The sequence below is a fragment of the Tetrao urogallus genome (genome assembly GCF_951394365.1).
Source record: "Tetrao urogallus genome assembly, chromosome: 37".
In the NCBI taxonomy this organism is placed as follows: Eukaryota; Metazoa; Chordata; class Aves; order Galliformes; family Phasianidae; genus Tetrao; species Tetrao urogallus.
The window spans coordinates 191,589-209,936 of NC_136850.1; the positions used below are offsets into that span (position 1 = coordinate 191,589).

The 18,348-nt window shown below is 52.7% G+C and overlaps 2 protein-coding genes across 2 annotated transcripts; both read left to right on the top strand.

Moving 5' to 3' along the window:
* Window positions 1-4,757: 4,757 nt before the first annotated feature.
* On the top strand, window positions 4,758-5,585 carry LOC306956725 (uncharacterized protein; the record flags this gene model as incomplete). Its single annotated transcript, XM_079548005.1, has 3 exons — window positions 4,758-4,806; window positions 5,079-5,198; window positions 5,431-5,585. The coding sequence occupies 3 exons, from the start codon at window positions 4,758-4,760 to the stop codon at window positions 5,583-5,585; spliced, it is 324 nt and encodes a 107-aa protein (XP_079404131.1).
* Window positions 5,586-7,317: 1,732 nt separating this feature from the next.
* Window positions 7,318-17,762, top strand: LOC306956722 (E3 ubiquitin-protein ligase TRIM7-like; the record flags this gene model as incomplete). Its single annotated transcript, XM_079548002.1, is given in 15 exon segments — window positions 7,318-7,343; window positions 8,387-9,044; window positions 10,123-10,218; window positions 10,613-10,843; window positions 13,210-13,232; window positions 13,587-13,702; window positions 15,084-15,119; window positions 17,253-17,264; window positions 17,267-17,400; window positions 17,406-17,544; window positions 17,547-17,606; window positions 17,609-17,625; window positions 17,631-17,682; window positions 17,685-17,722; window positions 17,724-17,762. Coding segments are annotated over 14 exon segments (1,410 nt in total). The 5' UTR covers window positions 7,318-7,343; window positions 8,387-8,627.
* Between the last annotated feature and the right edge of the window lie 586 nt (window positions 17,763-18,348).

The window sequence follows — 18,348 nt, forward strand, 5'->3', positions numbered from 1 at the left end:
GCCGAGTGGTCTAAGGCGCCAGACTCAAGGTTCTGCCTTCCCTGCTGGGATTTCTGGTCTCCCCCTGGAGGCGTGGGTTCGAATCCCACTCCTGACAAGTGCACTTTTTTGCCTTTCCCCCCCCTTAAATTTTAACATCTTTTTTTCCCCTTCGCTTCTTACGGTCCCACGAGATGCAGCACTTCACTGTTTTTTGCCCCAAAAGGGTTGATTTAATGGAAGATTTCCTCAGTCCTGTGCACGGCCATGGAGGGGGAACAGCAGAGCAGCATTTGCTTCCCTTCTATTCTGATTTTTCTCTTTATTTTAAAGCCAACAGCGGTAAAACCACCTTTTTTTTTTTTTTTTGCCATAATATTTGCCCCGATTTGCGTTGGGGAAAACAAACCGCTGCAGCAGATGCAAAAATGGGTGAGAAATCAGCAAAACGAGCCTCCCTCGCAAGAAAGCCGAAGAAATGACCTAAAAAAGTGGGAAAATGACCTAATTTTTATTTGTTTTTTAAAGCAGATTTTGAGGTCACAGAGGGGACAGGCAAGGATAGAGTTTCACAGGGGTTTCTGTAGTGTAGTGGTTATCACGTTCGCCTCACACGCGAAAGGTCCCCGGTTCGAAACCGGGCAGAAACACTGGCTTTACTTTTATCTTTTTAACCTATTTTCGCGATTTTGGTGATTTTTCATCCTTTACATCCGCACAGGAGGTGGAAGGAAAAGCGGTTACAAAAAGGAAAAAACTAAATTTCGCAGCTCCGCTTTAAGGCTGATATTTTCCTTGGGGGTGGTCAGAATTTATAAATGCGATGAAATTTGAGGAAAATAACTAGGCCTTTCCCTGACCGGGAATCGAACCCGGGCCGCGGCGGTGAAAGCGCCGAATCCTAGCCACTAGACCACCAGGGAGCTCTTGTGAGACTTTGTTTTACCAATCCCACAGTTTATTATTGCACTTTGTTTTTCTTTGCAATGTTTTGCATAGGGCTGAAGGAAGCGTTAGCAACGCGCAAAGCGGAAAGAGCTCATCCGCAACGAGGAAAAGCGTTTGAAATCGAGGGGAGGAAAAGAGGAAGAGGAGAAGGTAAGAAAAAGGGCGAAATGAAAGAACATAACAGAGTGAAGGAAAAAAAAATTGAAAAATGAGATAAAGTTAAATAGAGCAGCGCTCCAGCTCTCCCTGGTGGTCTAGTGGTTAGGATCCGGCGCTTTCACCGCCGTGGCCCGGGTTCGATTCCCGGTCAGGGAAATTCAACCCGTAAAACGGGTCGGAGGCTCTGTTTTCTTTCCCTTCACCTTTGTTTTTTTCTTCCTCACGCCTCCAATCTTTGCTGCTTACCGGAAAACGGCCGTTTTCGAGGTTCGGCGAGGAATTCGGGTGGAAAAAGAGCTTTGGTGAACCCTACTGGAAATAGCGGCCTACAGCAGCCTCGTGTGTGGTTTCTGTAGTGTAGTGGTTATCACGTTCGCCTCACACGCGAAAGGTCCCCGGTTCGAAACCGGGCAGAAACACTTCAGTTTTTCATTCACCTTTTAATTTTTTTTTTTACACGTCTGTATCTTTTACATATCCATATTCTTCTAAGAATCCAAGCTGCCTTTCCCCGTTCTGCCCCGTACTTTGACTTATTCTACAAACCCTGAGCGCTATTTTGCCGTTCTTTTCCCACACTTTGACTTCAACCCCCTTCATCTGAGCACTTACACCACTTTTTTCCAATTTCCACCCATTATTTTCACTCAAACCGCTTTCTTCCAGGAATCCCTCACGTTTTCAGTCCCTTTTTTTTTCATTTTCGCACTTACATCGGCCTCTTTTCCATTCCCCAAATGGTATTTCCACTTCCTAAGCCACCCCATCACCTCTTCCCCCCCCTACATTTCGCATTCACGCACCCCAAACACAAGCCAAAAAAACAAAACACAACGGAATAAAAGCAGGAAGCCTCACGCTCACACATTCCTGCTCCTGCATGGATTTGTTTGTTCCCAGGTCATGACCTGGACCAGCAGCCAAAACTCTCAGCCTCCCCATCCAATTAACGAGCGCAGCTCGCTGCCATTAAATTGGGCTTTCCCCTCTTTGCTGCTGACCCACATCCCCACTGAGCTTTTGTTCGGGGCCGCGTTTCCATTCTTCTGAGAGCCTGGTGGGGGAAAACACGGCTTTTTTTCCCCGTTAAGCTGCTTCCAACCTCTTACGTTCACGTTTTTATCCCATTTGTTGATGCGGCTTTAGCTGTAACGTGGGATTTGTGAACCGTTTTTTTTTTGGGGGGGGGGGGAATGGAGTCTGGAAATGGGGAATTCTATGCAAAATGTGCAATAATTGGAGGAAGAGCCGTTTGTTACGGTGGGGCTCTGTTTGTCTCCCAGCGAGGAAAGATGCCCAAAAATCAGAGAAAAATCGATATTCTGGGACTCTCGTGGCTGCCAAGGATGAGAAAAGCTGTAATTACAATAATTAGAGCCTCATCCTTCCGTGGAGGAGCAGAAATAGCAGCGCTCTGCCTGCTTGCCTTCCTATCGCAGCTGAGAAGGGGAGGCTGGGGGCTGTTCGAGCTGAATGCAGCGGATGCCCTGCGGGTAAAAATCCCATTTGTTTAGGGAGCAGCAAAATGAGGGGAAAAAACGCGATTTTGGGGGGGCGAATGGTAAAACTGGGTTCCTATGGGGTTCCCTGGTGGTCTAGTGGTTAGGATTCGGCGCTCTCACCGCCGCGGCCCGGGTTCGATTCCCGGTCAGGGAAGATCCGCCTCAAACTGATATATTTTATTTAAGATAACAAAAACTTTCATTTTTAAACCTCATTTTCCTCTCGAAGCGCCCCCAGCTGAACCCCGCGCATAAATCCCGCGGCCCTTTGGCGCCGCCCGGAGCCTCTCTGTGCGTTGTGCAGATTTTGCACTGCGGAAGGAAGAAAACAAACCCAATTTCTCAGCCCGGAGCTCCTTCTGCTGCTTCCCTCCTCCTCCTGCAACGCTCCGCTCTCCCCCTGCACGGTGCACAGCTGCAATTAGCACGCTGATTAGTGCTTCACTGCTAATTTGTTGTTAGCAGCCCGGCTAGCTCAGTCGGTAGAGCATGAGACTCTTAATCTCAGGGTCGTGGGTTCGAGCCCCACGTTGGGCGGTGCGTTTTATTTTTTCCCCTCAATCCTGGGAAAAAAAGAAAAAAAAGGAGCTGCTTTGTGCCACAAGAAAAAAGGAGGAAAAACGGGGTTAAAAACACGAAATCGGGGTGTTTTGTTCAGAAAGAAGCGTTGTGTTCGCATTGCAGAGCGATTCCTGTTTGCCTCCTTCAGCGCTGCATTGAGCATCGAGGTTTTAACGCAGTGCAAACCTTTCCAGCCTTGGAACCCGACGATGAAGAGCAGCAAACCCGGCCCCAAATCAACCACGCAAAGGCTGCAGGATGCACCGACGCCTTCCAGAAAATCCCCTGCCTTCGATTCTCAGCACAAAGCTTAGAAATACGAACACACAGCGATGCCGTGCTCCGTATTTTCAGACACCGCATCCCATTTTCGACACTGCACTCCATATTTCCAGATGCTGGACCCCATATTTTTTGACGCCGTGTCCCATATTTTCAGACCGAATGCCCCATTTTCGATGCTATACCCTATAATTTCAGATATCATGCCCCATATTTTCAGATCTCGCACCCCGTTTTCAAATGTCATACCCCCCTTTTTTCAAACACCGTACCCCATTTTCAAATATCATACTCTATTTTCAGACACCCTGCCCCATTTTCAACACCACACCCCATATTTTCAGATACCATTCCCCATTTTCAGACACCCTGCCCCATATTTTCAGACACCATTCCCCATTTTCAACATCATGCCCCGTATTTTCAGACACCATTCCCCATTTTCAGACACCGCTCCCCATTTTCAGAGCTGTAATGCCACGCACTGGGAACACCTCCCTCAATTTGGGCAAACGTTTGGCTTCACGCTCTAGAAAACCCGCGTTTCACTGGGATTTGTGCCATCAGCCCAAGGGCAGCCACAAAACCCCCCGCCTTCGTGTGACGCAGGTGACGAAGGTGACCTCCAGGTTCCTTGGAATCACCTTTGGAATCACACCCCAATTAAAAACGCCGCGCCGTAATTAAACACAGCGTTCCTTAAGGCCGTAACCGTGGATTTTTGAGCAGTTCAGGGTGGGATTCCCTAGGAAATGGAAGGATCTCAGAGGTGCTCACCCGCGTCATGAGCGCTTTTTTGCCCCCTGCGCTGTGTTTGCCCAGCTGCTCGCAGCATTGTTCCCATAAAACAATATCAGCCAGCCGCTCTCGGGTCGTTCAGCCCCAACATGGCAGGAATCCGGCCCCTATAAAGGCAGTGGGGGCTGCAGGTGCTGTCAGTCCTGGTGGCGTTCAGGTAAAGGGGCCCCTTTTGGGGTTTTGCTTTGGGTTTTTTTCCCTGCGGTGCATTTTGCTGTGTGATATCAGCTCCCACGTGAAGCCAACTCTGAAGCTCAACGCCTACAAAAATCTACAGCTTAAGGCAGGGGAAAAAAAAGGCAGAAAAAGGCATTTTTGCAAGCCCGGCTAGCTCAGTCGGTAGAGCATGAGACTCTTAATCTCAGGGTCGTGGGTTCGAGCCCCACGTTGGGCGCTTGGGTTTTCTCTTCAATACCTCGAATTTCTGGTTTTTGCCCCGAAAAGGAGACTGGAAATGGATGTTTGTGTCTCTGTTATCCTTTTTCTCCCCATTTTAGGGCTGATTCCCAAAGGAAGTTCAACCCCAAGATGAAGCTGCTCTTCGTCGGGCTGGCCTTTGTCCTGTGTGTCGGAGTGGGTGAGTTAATTAGGACTGGGGTTAATTTGGCTTTAACGAGGAGAACACCACAGGAACCGGGTGCTCTTCAAGGTGCCTTCCAACCCAACCATTCTGTGCCACAGTGGGTTTGTGAATGAAGGTGATGGTTGGACCCCAATGGTTGGGATCCCAATCTTTGGGGCCGCTGCTGCCTTCTAATTGGGAAAAAATGGGGGAAAATTGGCCCAAATCTCTGCAGAACTGGGCTGAAAACCCTTTGCGTCGTTTCTGTTGTCGTTCTTCCCTTGCAGTTGAAGCTCTGCAGTGCAAGGTCTGCAAATACAAAATCCCCTACGTCGGGTGCTTCCGCGGGGCCAACGAAACCACCTGCGAGCGGAGGGAGAAATGTGCCATCATCAAAACCTCCCTGGGTAGGAAGTGGGGCTCAAAACCTTTTATTTTATTGGGGGGTTTTTGGGTTCAATGGATTCAAAATGATATCTTTTTTTTTTGGTTAAATGGGGGGCATCTTTGTGTACGCATGGGAACCCAGGCGGGTTTGCAGAACGGAGGAGGATGTTGGCAAGGGCTGTAGGAAGAGGTTAAATCTTATCTCAGTGGAGACGATGAGTTTAATGCTGCCTTTTCCTCTTTCTCCTTCAGGGAGGGTGACCCTGTATTACCAACAGGGCTGCACCTCTGCCCTGAACTGTGGCAGGGAGAGGGCGTCAGATGCAGAATCCCGCCTGACGTCCCGATATTCCTGCTGTGAGACCGACCTGTGCAACGAGGAGTGGGATGAGGATCCCACGGATTAATCCCAGTGGGGTCCCTATGGGGTCCCCCAAGGTGCCCCAACCCTTTCCACACCCAATGGGGTCCCCCAAGGTGCCCCAGTCCTTTCCACACCCAATGGGGTCCCCCAAGGTGCCCCAACCCCTTTCCACCCCCAATGGGGTCCCCCAAGGTGCCCCAACCCCTTTCCATACCCAATGGGGTCCCCCAAGGTGCCCCAACCCTTTCCACACCCAATGGGGTCCCCCAAGGTGCCCCAGCCCTTTCCACACCCAATGGGGTCCCCCAAGGTGCCCCAGCCCTTTCCACACCCAATGGGGTCCCCCAAGGTGCCCCAGCCCCTTCCATGCTGCGAGTCCCGAACCCAACTTTAACCTTTTTGCCCTAAATCAGGGTGTTTGGACCCAACCTGCCTGCAGGGCTCCCCTGTGCGCCTGGCCTGATTCTTATTCCAGCTCTTGCAATAAACCAGCTGTCAATTGCAGGCCCTGTGAAATTTTGGCTCGTTGCGTGCGCTTGCCTTCTCCAGGCGTCCCTATGAGCAGCCCTTCAGGCTCAGCATTCTCAGTGGCTCCAATCTTAATTCCAAACTAAAACCCCAAGGGCGGCCCAAGGTGATTTCCCTGCTTGCATCCCAGCATGCGGGGCTGGGATTTTTGCAGCCTTCTTAACCAAGGGTTGAGAATGGGATGCTAAGAGGAATAAAGACGATACGTATCTACAAGGTGCAGATATTTATTTCACCCAAACGAACCCCAGATTCCCCTTTTTTTCAAGAGCTGGCTCATCCATCAAATGCAAAGGGGTAAATGGTCCCCAGGAGGCACCAAACCTGACTTCAGGTGGGACCTAAAGGGGTGGGGTGGGTTATTCTGAGTTCTCAAAGGGCAAAAAAAAAGAACCCAAGCCATTATAATGCGGGGAGGAATAAGGGTGAAACGTGGGAGTCGTGTGGTTGGAGGTTCTGGGTCAGGATTTGGGGTTAGAAGGAGAAAATCCGGTGTGGGGCAGTGATTGCTCACTCGTTTCCTAAAGGGAAATGCAGCACTGGGGCTTGGATGTGCTTAGAGACACCCAAAGCAGGAGGAAACCTGGATGCTCAGCACCAGGATGCTGAAAAATCCTGCAAGAAAAAGATGCGATCGGGGTCCAGTTTTCCATATGTGCTGTTTGGGATTGGCCAAAGTCCTCCTGATCCCAAACGAGACGACCGTGGAGGGTGAGAGGTGTCCTAAAGGTGATGCTGGCACGGTGCTGCCCCAAAAGCGCTGCTGCGACCATTGAGATCCGTGGTGGAGGAAGGGATGGGGAGCCTCGGTCCTTCTCGATCCCTCGGATTTTGGGACGTGGGAGGGGGGTTAAAGGACGCAGAGCCGCTTTGGAAAGGACTTGGGTTGGGAGACAGGTGGAAGGAGGTGCTGGAAACAGGATCCTGGCTCCGGGGCTGGGAAAAACGCTTTGGCACAGAGGAGGAGAGCAGAGAAGGAGAGCGGCGGGTGCCTGGGATAGCTGCAATGGGGGAGGGGAAGGGCTGGTAAGTGAGATGGGGCTGGTGGGGGGGGGGGGGGGGAAGGAGAAGGGGGGGACGCAAATGGGGCCGGAGCTGAGCGGTGCTGGTGGCGCTCGGGATTTGAGCTGGATCCTTTCGCCGCAGCAAAGCGGAGCGGCCGCCCCTGGCCCGCGCTTCGCCCCGCTGCAGGTGGGGGTGCCGGGACCCCTACAGCACCGTCCTCCATGCAGAGCTACAGGAGGACACCCCTCTCCTACAGCTCCGCTCCGAGGTACGTTGAGATGCGGGTGGCGGGATGCGTCTGTCCGTCTGTCTGTCCGTCCGTCCCACCCCTCCTTTTCTCTCTCCGATATTCCCCCATCCACAATTCCCGACTCCGGCAGCCCCTCGCCTCCTCCTATAGACTCCAAAGCGAAAGAAACGACTCCTGCCTGCTTGAGGCTCGACGAAAGCCGACCTGGCGAGCGATTCCCAGGCTGCGCGTGCACGAGGACGGAGCGGCGCGCAGGGGGGGGGGAGCGCGGGTCGATGCGCGCGCAGAGGGGTGGGAATCGCTTCCCCTCGGGGGCTGACGGCACGACGGGGCGCACGTCGCATCCATGGGGCGCGTGTGGGTACACGTATGTGCAACGCACAGCCGTTCGTTCTGCGTTATTCCTGGGCTCGAAGTAGGATGGGGATGTAGAGGAGGAAGGGATCCCATGCCACAACCCCCCCCCCCCAAAAAAAACCCCAGGGCTGGGTTCAAACCCACGCGGAGCAGCAACAAATGCCGATGGGTGCCCCTGATCTGCGTGTCACCCGATGCCGTTTTCATTCCCTCGTTAGGAGGCGATGAATCACCCCCCAGAAGCGCCTGCTCTTCTCTGTTGATAGCACCCAGCTCGTTATTTGGGCTCGTGTTACCCACGACTTTTCCTTCCCTTCTCTGCAATGGGAGAAAACCGCAGCACCGACCCCATCCAGCAACCCAGGAGTTCCCCCCGTGTTAAATATCCCTGCTTGGAAGGCAGATTTGGGAACAAAAACGTGGGATTTCTTGTTTTGCGAGACCCCCCCTCGTTTAGAGCCTGATATTTATGGCTTTGGGAAACGCTCAGCCCCGTCTCCGTATCGCTTTATGCCACGCGTCTCCCCTTTCTCCCGTTGCTTTTTACAGCCCTGGAGCTCCACCAAAGCCATTTTAAGCACTGGGGTTTTGATCAGGAGCTCCCGGAGCAGCTGCTCCATGCGAGCTGCCCTGAGTTTTGCAGCTCTGCCGCTCGGTCCCCGCGCCCCAAACGGTTCCCTTAATAACAGCAGCCATTGATGCAGGTGGGGAGCTGAGACCCGAGCTGCTTTCGGAGGAGCAAAGAGCAGGGACGTCTCCTCGCTCCCTTTCTCCTCCAGCCGTGCTCTGTGCCCTAAAGCTGAGGCCTTCGTTACCAGTTTAAGGAAACCGGACACTGCAGTGGGATCGTTCCTGGAACGGGAACGCCCATGGGGCCGCGTGCCAAGCATTCATGCTCTGCCTCCAGCCCCGGTGAAATCAGTCCTTGCCCGCAGGAGAGAGGCCATGGCTGCCGTCTTCCTGCCTGGAAACCTGCAGGACGAGGCCACTTGTTCCGTGTGCTTGGAGTTCTTCAAGGATCCCGTGTCCATCGAGTGCGGGCACAACTTCTGCCGGGCGTGCATCGTCAAGAGCTGGAAGGACTTGGAGATGGACTTCCCCTGCCCTCAGTGCAGGGAGATCTTCCAACAGAAGAGCCTCCGACCCAACCGCCAGTTGGCCAACATGTCCGAAATCATCAGCCAGTTCGCCTTGCGCGGGGCGAAGGGAGCGGAGGAGGACGGGCTCTGCGTGAAGCACCGCGAAGCCCTCAAGCTCTACTGCAAGGATGACAGGAGGAGCATCTGCGTGGTGTGCGACCGGTCCCGTGAGCACCGGCCTCACGCTGTGGTCCCCGTGGATGAGGCGTCCGAGGAGTACAAGGTATCTGTCTGTCTGTCTGTCCACCCCGAGCGCGGCCTGTCTGCTGTCCGTGTGTCTTTCCCCCCTCCGTTTCAGCATCCGCTCTTCTCCTCTCGTCTCCCCGTGGTGTCGCTCGGTTTGGAGTTGGGAAGTGCTGATTTTTTTTGCAATGGGAAGCGCCGATTCTTGCAGAGGTTTTTGTCGCTGCTTCCTCTCTAGTTTTCCTCCTCTTCCTCCAAAAAAAAAAAAAAAAAAAAGGGGGGGGGGGGGGGGGAAATCCCCTTCCAGTTATGCACAACGCATTTATGCATTGATATCAGCTTTGGGCCGGATGGCTGTGAGCTCTGTGGGGACCATGAGCTCTGCAGAAGGGCTGCAGGACCATGAACTTTATGGGGACCCTGAGCTGCACAGGAGGGCTGGACGACCATGGGGACCTGAGCTGTACAGGAAGGCTGGAGCTCCATGAGATCCATGGGGACCCTGAGCTGTACAGGAGGGCTGGAGGACCATGAGCTCCATGGGGACCCTGAGCTGTACAGGAGGGCTGGAGCTCCATGGAGACCCTGAGTTTACAGGAGGGCTGGAGGACCATGAGCTCCATGGGGACCCTGAGCTCAGCAGAAGGGCTGCAGGTCCACCCTTCCCCGCAGAAAGGATGGAAATCCAGAGAAGCCGAGAGGCTGCAAAGCAGATTAATTGCCCTCTGCACCCAATGGGTGCCCATAAGGTGACACCCTCGGCTATTCTAGGGCACTGCCTGCAGCCAAGGCTCAGCTTGTGTCAGGAGAAAAGGTTAGCAAGGCGGTGGCAGCTGGTGAAAGCAGTTCACGTTCCCTGCCATGGTCTCCTGCGTCTCCCTTCGGAGGTTTCTTTGTGTTTGCTGTCGGTTGCAAAGTGTGGGTGTGCATGGGCAGAGCTGAGGCAGCAAATCCATCCAGTGAGAAGGGATGCTTGAGATGCTGCTTGTCCTTGTGGGGCTGGAAGGACAAACTGCGCCCACATGGAGCGAAACGGCAACGGAATAAAACAGGAAGGGAAGGAAAGGGGAAAGGGAGAACATCATCAGTGATAAATGATCCCTTTCTTGGTTTCCCAGGAGAAAATCCAGGGCCGCTTGGATTTCCTGAAAAAGGAGAGGCAGGAACTGCTGGAATTCAAAGTGAACGACGATAAGAAAACCCAGGAGCTTCTGGTGAGCGCAGTGCGATGCTCCGTGGCGGTGGGTCTGGGTTGGGATGTCGCTTGTCGGAAGGGACAAACACCACCGGGCCGCCCCCAGCCCTTGCTTCTATTCTACCATTGCCACAAAACTGTGCTCTCAGCCCTTCCTGCTGCTCTTCCAGCTGGAAATAACACCAGCCAAGGGCTGTGCTTTCACACCACGATGGTTTCACGCCGCTTGCTGAGGCTCAGCTGGGGCTGTGCCGATGGCCAGCGTAGAGCAAAGCAGCCATGATGCGTGCAACCTCCTCTGTGCTTGCAGAGGATGCATCCCCTGAATGCTGGTTGACTGCACCAACATCAGGCCCGCAGCAACGCGGGAAGAGAAGCCAACCCAGCTTTTTTTTGGTGTGTTTCCCTCCCAGAAAACCATCGAGACCGAGCGTCAGAAACTCCTCGTGGAGTTTGAGGGGCTCCGGCAGTTCCTGCACGACCAGGAGCACATCCTGCTGGGGCAGCTGGACAAGATGGAGAAGAGCATTGCCAAGAGGCAGAACGAGAACATCACCGACCTCTCCAAGGAGATCACGCTGCTCAACAAACTCATCACAGAGCTGGAGGAGAAAATCCAGCAGCCCGTGCTGGAGTTCCTCAAGGTGAGGCGGTTGGGTCTGTGATCGCAGGGCCGTGGGATCAACGAGTCTTTGGATCGTTGGATCGTAGAATTGTTGGGTCATTGGATGATGGAACCATTGATTTGTAGAACTGTGGAATAATTGGGTGGTAGAAGCATTGATTTGTAGATTTAGTGGATCACTGAACCATAGAATCATTGGTTTGTAGAGCCATTGGATCATAGAATTATTGGTTTGTAGAACCATTGGATCATAGAGTCATTGGTTGGTAGAATGTTGGGTCATTGGATCGTAGAACCATTGATCTGTAGATTTAGTGGATCACTGAGCCATAGAACCATTGGTTTGTAGAGCCATTGGATCATAGAATCATTGGTTGGTAGAATGTTGGGTCATTGGATCGTAGAACCATTGACCTGTAGATTTAGTGGATCACTGAACCATAGAACCATTGGTTTGTAGAGCCATTGGATCATAGAATCATTGGTTTGTAGAGCCATTGGATCATAGAGTCATCGGTTTGTAGAATGGTGGGTCATTGGATCGTAGAACCATTAATTTGTAGATCTAGTGGATCACTGAACCATAGAACCACTGGTTTGTAGAAACACTGGATCACTGGATCCAATTGGATCATTGGATCATAGAACCATTGACTTGTAGATTTAGTGGATCACTGAACCACAGAACCATTGGTTGGTGGAATTGTTGGATCACTGGATCATAAAACCATTCATTTGTAGATCTAGTGGATCACTGGATCGTAGAACCATTGATCTGTAGAACTGTTGGACCATTGGGTCGTAGAATCATTGGTCTGTAGAACCACTGGATCAGTGGATCATAAAATCTTCGAATCAAAGAACCGAAGAATGGTGGAACCTTCGGACCAGGGAACCTTTGGACCAGCGAATCGTGGTTAGCAAAGAAATTCGCCTTCAGCTTTGCATCTTGACGCTTCCATCTCCTTTTTCTTCACGTGTTCCTGGACGCTGTCGACATCCTTGGGAGAAAACTCCCTTTTTGTTCTTACTACCGCCATTACTTTCACTTCTAATGAGGAATCCTCTCCTCTGGCAGAGCAGGGAAGGCGAGAGCTGGGCATGGAGGCACGCGGAGCCCAGCAGGACGCGGCCCCACGCCAGCGATTGCAGCAGAGCCTCGGCTGGGAGCTGAAAGCAGAGCTGGGTTTTCAAGTCAGAATGAGCTCTTACCAAGCTGGAAAGTACGAGGGGAGGAACAGATGGAGTTTGGGTATTGATTGCAAAGAACGGAGCTGGAGTCACTCCAGCACTGCCCAAACCCTCCTCTGCAACAGCAGCGGGGTTGGGAACACAAACCCCAACGGCCCACCCCAAAACCAGGCAGAACCTGACGCCGTTCTGGAAGGCAAAAAAGCCAACGGGTGACGTTAAGGTCGGTCACAGCTGCAACCGGGAGCAAAGCACTGCAGGCACAGCTCTGCTCTGCGCCATTCATTTCTTCCTCTTTGAGCCCAAACCTGAATTTCAAGCCCTGCTCTTCTGACGCCCCATCGAGAGCACTGTAAATATTTGCAGAGCAAATCTTTACCCAGCCTCTGCGGGGTGATTCTGTGAGGTCTTTGCTCAGCTCCCATCGACAGGCACAAAAGTGATGGTGTAATGAGTGGTGATTAGCTTAATTGTTTTCTTTAATCCTTAGCCAGCCCCCTTCCCATTCCCTGGAGGGTATTTTTGGGTTTTGCTTGGCTTTGAACTCATCCTGGTTCACAGTTTTTGCCCCTCTTTCCCTCATTTTAAAGGGCAACAAATAGAGCTGAGTGTAGACTTCACCTCCACGAGTTTCCTCATTAGCGAGGGTACTTTAACCTGTAAATTTCCTCCATAATTAATTACTCACCCTTTTTGAGGGCGAATAATTTCCACCGTGGAAATATCTGCCCCCGTAACGCCATGAATCCTTGGGTGAACCCTTCCCTTGGGAGCCCAGGTATCACAGGAACCCAAATGTGCAGCTTTCATGCCAGCGTTTAGGGGGCAAGATGTGGAAAGCGGTGTCCCTTCAGCTCTCAGGCTGATGCCCTTCTACCTTTGGGGTCTCCATACGGAAGACCCAAAAGGAATGTGTTGGATGGGAGACCCCAAAGGAATGGGTTGGATGGGAGGCATCCAAGAGTGGGTTGGATGGGAGACCCCTGAAAGGGAATGGGTTGGATGGGGACCTCCAAAAATGATGGGTTGGTTGGAGGCCACCAAAGGCACCTTCCAACCCAAACCACACCGTGAACGTGGCCAAAAGTAGCGGGATGGGCGCCCCCCAAAAGCAGTGCTGATGGGGTGGGGGTCCCCACTGAGGCGTATTGCAGGCTGCACAAACATCTCACGGCCTCTTTTCTCCCTTTGCAGGATGTGATGAGCATCATCAGCAGGTACGGAGCGCCGCTTCTCCTTTCCTTTCAAGTTTCTTTTCCCCAAAACGTCTTTACTGAAGGGTCAGTTTTTGCAGACCGGGTGCCTGCGTGCAGCACGCCGTCCATTTTGGGGGAAAACAGGGCGTTTTCCCCCCCCTCAGGTTGCCCCATCGCTTTCAGATTTGGGCTCTGTGGTGGGAGAGGAGCTGAACGCACCATTACTTTCTGCAGGGTGGGAATCACCCTCTGCTCTGACAGCTAAATTCGCTGCGGTCCTGACACGACATGGGGGCACAACAGAAACGAGCGGAGAATAGGGATGCAAAAATAAGGATAAAAGCAGAGGAAACGCAGTGATTTCCCCCCCTGCAGGAGCGAAGAGGTGAAGTGCCAGAAGCCCGTGCCCGTCTGCACCGACATGAAGGTGCACGTCTGCAATTTCTGCCTCAAAACGGTGGTCCTGGAGAAAGTCCTCAAGAGGTTCAAAGGTGGGCAGCGCCGAGCCCAAGGTGGGGGGAAGGGAGGGGGAAGATCCGTCCTCGTTTGGGAGATGGGAGAGAACGGGGAAAACGGGGCCGGGGGGAAACGGGGAGGAGGAGGAGATGCGAAGGTTTGCGGCGGTCCGGGGTGGCGTTTCAAGGCTGCTCCATCGTTTCAAGGCTGCTCCATCAAGGCTGCTCCATCGCAACGGTGTGAAACGGCCACGAGATGGTGTGAGAGGATCGGGAATGTGGGAAGGGAATGGGGGAGGGGGGGATGGAGAGAAGGGGGAGGGGAGGGGGAAGGAAAGGAAAGGGGAAAGGAAAGGGGAAAGGAAAGGCGAAAGGGGAAAGGAAAAAGGGGAAAGGGGAAAGGAAAGGGGAAAGGGGAGAGAGGAAAGGAAAGGGGAAAGGGGAAAGGAAAGGGGAAAGGGGAAAAGAAAGGGGAAAGGGGAAAAGAAAGGGGAAAGGGGAAAGGGGAAAGGAAAAAGGAAAGGAGAAAGGGGAAAGGAAAGGAGAAAGGGGAAAGGAAAAGGGAAAGGGGAAAGGAAAGGGGAAGGGGAAAGGAAAGGGGAAAGGTGAAAGGGGAAAGGAAAGGGGAAAGAGGAAAGGAAAGAAGGGGAAAGGGGAAAGGAAAGGAGAAAGGAGGAAGGGGAAAGGGGGGAGGAAAAGGGGAGAGGAAGAAGGGGAAGAGGGGAAGGAGAAGGGGAGAGGAAAAGGGGAGGGGAGGAAGAAAGGAAGGGAAGGAGAAAGGAGTGGAGGAAAGAAAAGAGGAAGGAAAAATGGGGAGGGGGGAAGGAAAAGGGGAGAGAAAAAAAGGGGAAGGGAAAAAGGAAAAGAGGGGAGGAAAAAGGGGAAGGGAAAGAGAAGGGAATGGAGGAAGGAGAAAGGGGAAGGGGGAAGGAAAAGGGGAGAGTAAGAAAGGAAGGGAAGGAGAAAGGAGTGGAGGAAGGAGAAGGGGGGAAGGAAAAAGAAAAGAGAGGAAGGAGGAGTGAGAAGAAGGAGAAGGGGGGAAAGAAAAGGAGGGGAGGAGGAAGAAAGAAAGGGAAAGAAAAGGGGGAGGGAGGAGAGAAAAAGTAAAGAGAGGAAGGAGAAGGGGAGAGAAAGAAAGGAAGGGAAGGAGAAAGGAGCAAAGGAAGGATAAGGGGGGAAGGAAAAAGGGAAGAGAGGAAGGAAAACAGGAGAGGAAAGAGGGGAAAACAAATAAAATTGGCACCTTTGGAGCAGGGTTTGTGCTGAGAGCTCATTGAATGATGGGGAGAACAAAGCCGGGCACGATAGGGAAGGTTTGAGCAAACCCTTCAATAGCAAACAATATTTTGATGCTTTGGGGTTTGTTTTTTCCCATTTTCTGGGTGTTTCCATTCACTTCTCCCCCTCTTCCTTTCAGAAAACCTGCGGGATGAGTTGGGAAGAGGTGAAAAAGGTAAAAGGAGAAACGGCGAAGGTGTAACGGCCCCGAGGCAAAGACTTTAAATTGTGGTTGTAATTTGCAAAGCCAAAGAGAGGGTAGAGGAAAAAAAGAAAGAAAGGCACTCTAAATTACACAGATATATTTAATTTCTTCTTTCTCAATGATTTCCAGATCCAGCCTGCTCAGTCCAGGAATCAAAGGCCGGTTTTTGACGCCGGGGATCTGCCAGCTGAGCGAGGTCCTTCCTGCCTCTTTACCCCTAACCAACCCATAGCGTGGCACAGAAAGAACAGATTTTGTCTCCCTCCCCCCAAAAAACGGGGTCGCTGCCCTTCCTGCCCTTGGCCTGCTTGAATTCTGCAGGATGTGCAGATTCCAGAGCCGCCCCACGGCGCCCCATGGCTCCCATTGCCTGCGATCCCATCCTCCAGTTTGCAAAGCCATGGGTGTGCATTATTTTCTTCGCTCGTCAGATGGTTTTCAGCACAGGGCTTGCAGACCCCACGGGGTTGGGATCTCCCCAAAGACCCCCCCGCTAAGGAGAGGCCCCGCTTTGCTCCCCAAAACCCCCCCAGACCCATCTGAGCAACGCAGAGAGGAAGAAGGAAGGTCGACAGGATCAGCAACGCGGCCCTGCCTGCATGTTGGTGTGTGTGCATGAGCAGGGATAGAAAACCCCACGGAATCCCAGCCCCCTGCCTGCCCTGCGCCATCTTTTCCAACGGCTTTCCTATGGTCCCTCTCCCAGCACCCACCAGCATCCCATCACCCGCATCCTTTCAGGCTCTGCACCCCATTTCCATCCCCAAACCATTGGATGTCAGCAGAGCAAAAAAAAAGGCCTTTAGCTAAAGGAGCTCTGGCACAAAACCCAACGCCTTTCTGCTCCTGAGGTCCCCGTCCCCCCCCCCCGGGTGTCCCCAAAGCCACAGTGGGGTCTCATCCTGACTTTGGTGGTGACTTTGCTGACTACAACCACAATTTGAGGTCATTAACGCGCTCGTTATGTTTTTTATTTTGGAAGGGGAAAAGATGTTGGGATCCAAACTCATCAGTTTGCGTGCGCTCTTTGTTGGCTGTGATCCGGTGTGCGAAGGTGCCTTTAGGTCACGGCTTTCCGTGGGTGTTTATTATGGGAAGAAAAAGTCAACGCCGTATCAGACATCAGGCGTGAAATGGTGTCTATTTATGCTAGGGGGCCAGGAGCAAAGCAAAGAATCAGAAAATATCCATTTATTTGGAGGGGGGGAAAGCAAAAAAGCCTTGATCTAAGGTCAATTTTTCGTGCCTGTAATTACTGATCACCTGCATGTGGTTTTACTGCGCTCTTTGCTAACAGCCCTGCGTTGTTGCTGCCCCGTTCCGTGGCGGTTTGAGTTGCTCTCCTTATTTCCCCATGGAGGAAGCTGGGGTCTCAACACCCGGAGCTTCTGAGGGACAGCGGGCCACAAAGAGCCAAAGCTGGGGTGTCCTTTTGTAGGTTGGAGGGGCTCTGAAGATCACAGTGCCCCAGTGCTTGGGTTGTCCTATGGGGCATCATGAACCAGATCTTATTTACCATAATTTGCTTATTATGGTGCTTATTCACCATAAAATGTCGCTGTTCCACTGGGGCTTCACCCTTCATGATCTGGTGACCCTCTGATGTCCTCAACGGGGATCTGCCCCCAGGTTTCTCATCCGTGTGGCTCTATTTGTGCACAGCACTGGAATTGCTCCCATTTAGGCGTAAAAGCTCAAGGTGAGCCCTAAGCATCTCCCAGCCAACGCCTCCGTTGGGTTCCCATCCCCATTGGTTCCCATCCCCATTGGGTTCCCATCCCCGTTGGCTCTTCAGGCCTTGAGGTTGGATCCCCATCCCCATTGACTCTTCAGGCCTTGGTTCCATCCCCGTTGGCTCTTCAGGCCTTGAGGTTGGATCCCCATCCCCATTGACTCTTCAGGCCTTGGGTTCCCATCCCCGTTGGCTCTTCAGGCCTTGAGGTTGGATCCCCATCCCCACTGAGGCCTTGAGTTTGGGATGGGGTTCCACAACCCTAAAACACACCCCCAGTTTTTCCTTTTTCTGTTGTGTTTTTTTCTGCATTATTTTTAATAATTACTGAGTCGTCGTCTTCTCATCTCTACAACTGCTGTCTCCAACAGAGGACCTGACCCTGGACCCGACTCGGCCAACCACCTCCTCATCCTCTCCGCGGACCTGAAGAGCGTGAGGATGGGCTGCAGGAAGCAGGATCTGCCCGACAACCCCAAAAGATTCGACACCAACTCGCGGGTTTTGGCCACCACGGGCTTCAATCAGGGCGGCATTACTGGGAAGTGGAGGTCGGGGCTTCGGACGGTTGGGCCTTCGGGGTGGCCAAGGAGTCGGTGAGGAGGAAAGGGCTGACTCAGTTTTCTCCCGAGGAAGGGATTTGGGCAGTGCAGCAGAACGGGGGCGCTACTGGGCCGTCACTTCGCCCCAACGCACCCCGCTGTGCCTCGGGCAGAAGCTCAGCAAGTGAGGGTGTACCTGGATTACGAGGGGAGGAGGTGTCCTTCTACAACGCCGAGAACATGCAGCACATCTTCACCTTCACGTCGCCTTCCGAGAGAAAGTGTTCCCCCTTTTCTCCCGTCTGCTCCACCGTGACCTACATCAAACTGTGCTCCTGAGGCCGCGGTGGGGACCCAGCGGTGGGTCTGGAAGGAGAGGTTGGGTGATTGGGATAGAAAGCTGGGGGGATGAGACGGTGAGAGGGCCTTGAGGCCGTCCCAGGGGGTCTTCAGACGAGGAAACGGAGGAGTTCCCGAACCGTCTGCTGAGTTTCAACCACGTCTTGGTCAACCCGTGGTTGAAGCCAACCCAACTCTTCGATGAGAAGGAAACCACTGCGCTGCTTCGGGGCCCTGGGGCTGGAACTGAATGGGTTTTCCTCTTGGGATGAAGACCGCTGGGGAGCTTTTTTGTTTCGTGTTGTTTATTTTGGCTCTTTCCTTCTTGCTCCTGCTGCGAAGAAATGCCTCCCTGAAGGGTAAATCTTGCTTGTTTTAGGCGATTCTCTAAAATTTGGGTTAATTCTGTCCTCCGAAGACTATTTTTGAGGTATTTCAGTGGTGGTTTCAACCCTGTGGTCACCACACTGCGAACTCACCTGGAGACAAACCCCAAAATGCTGATTTTTAATTCTTTTTCCCCCCAAAAAACTGTCCAGTATGAAGCAGAAAGAAATGGGTGGTGTGGAGACGTCAGGGTTGTGCT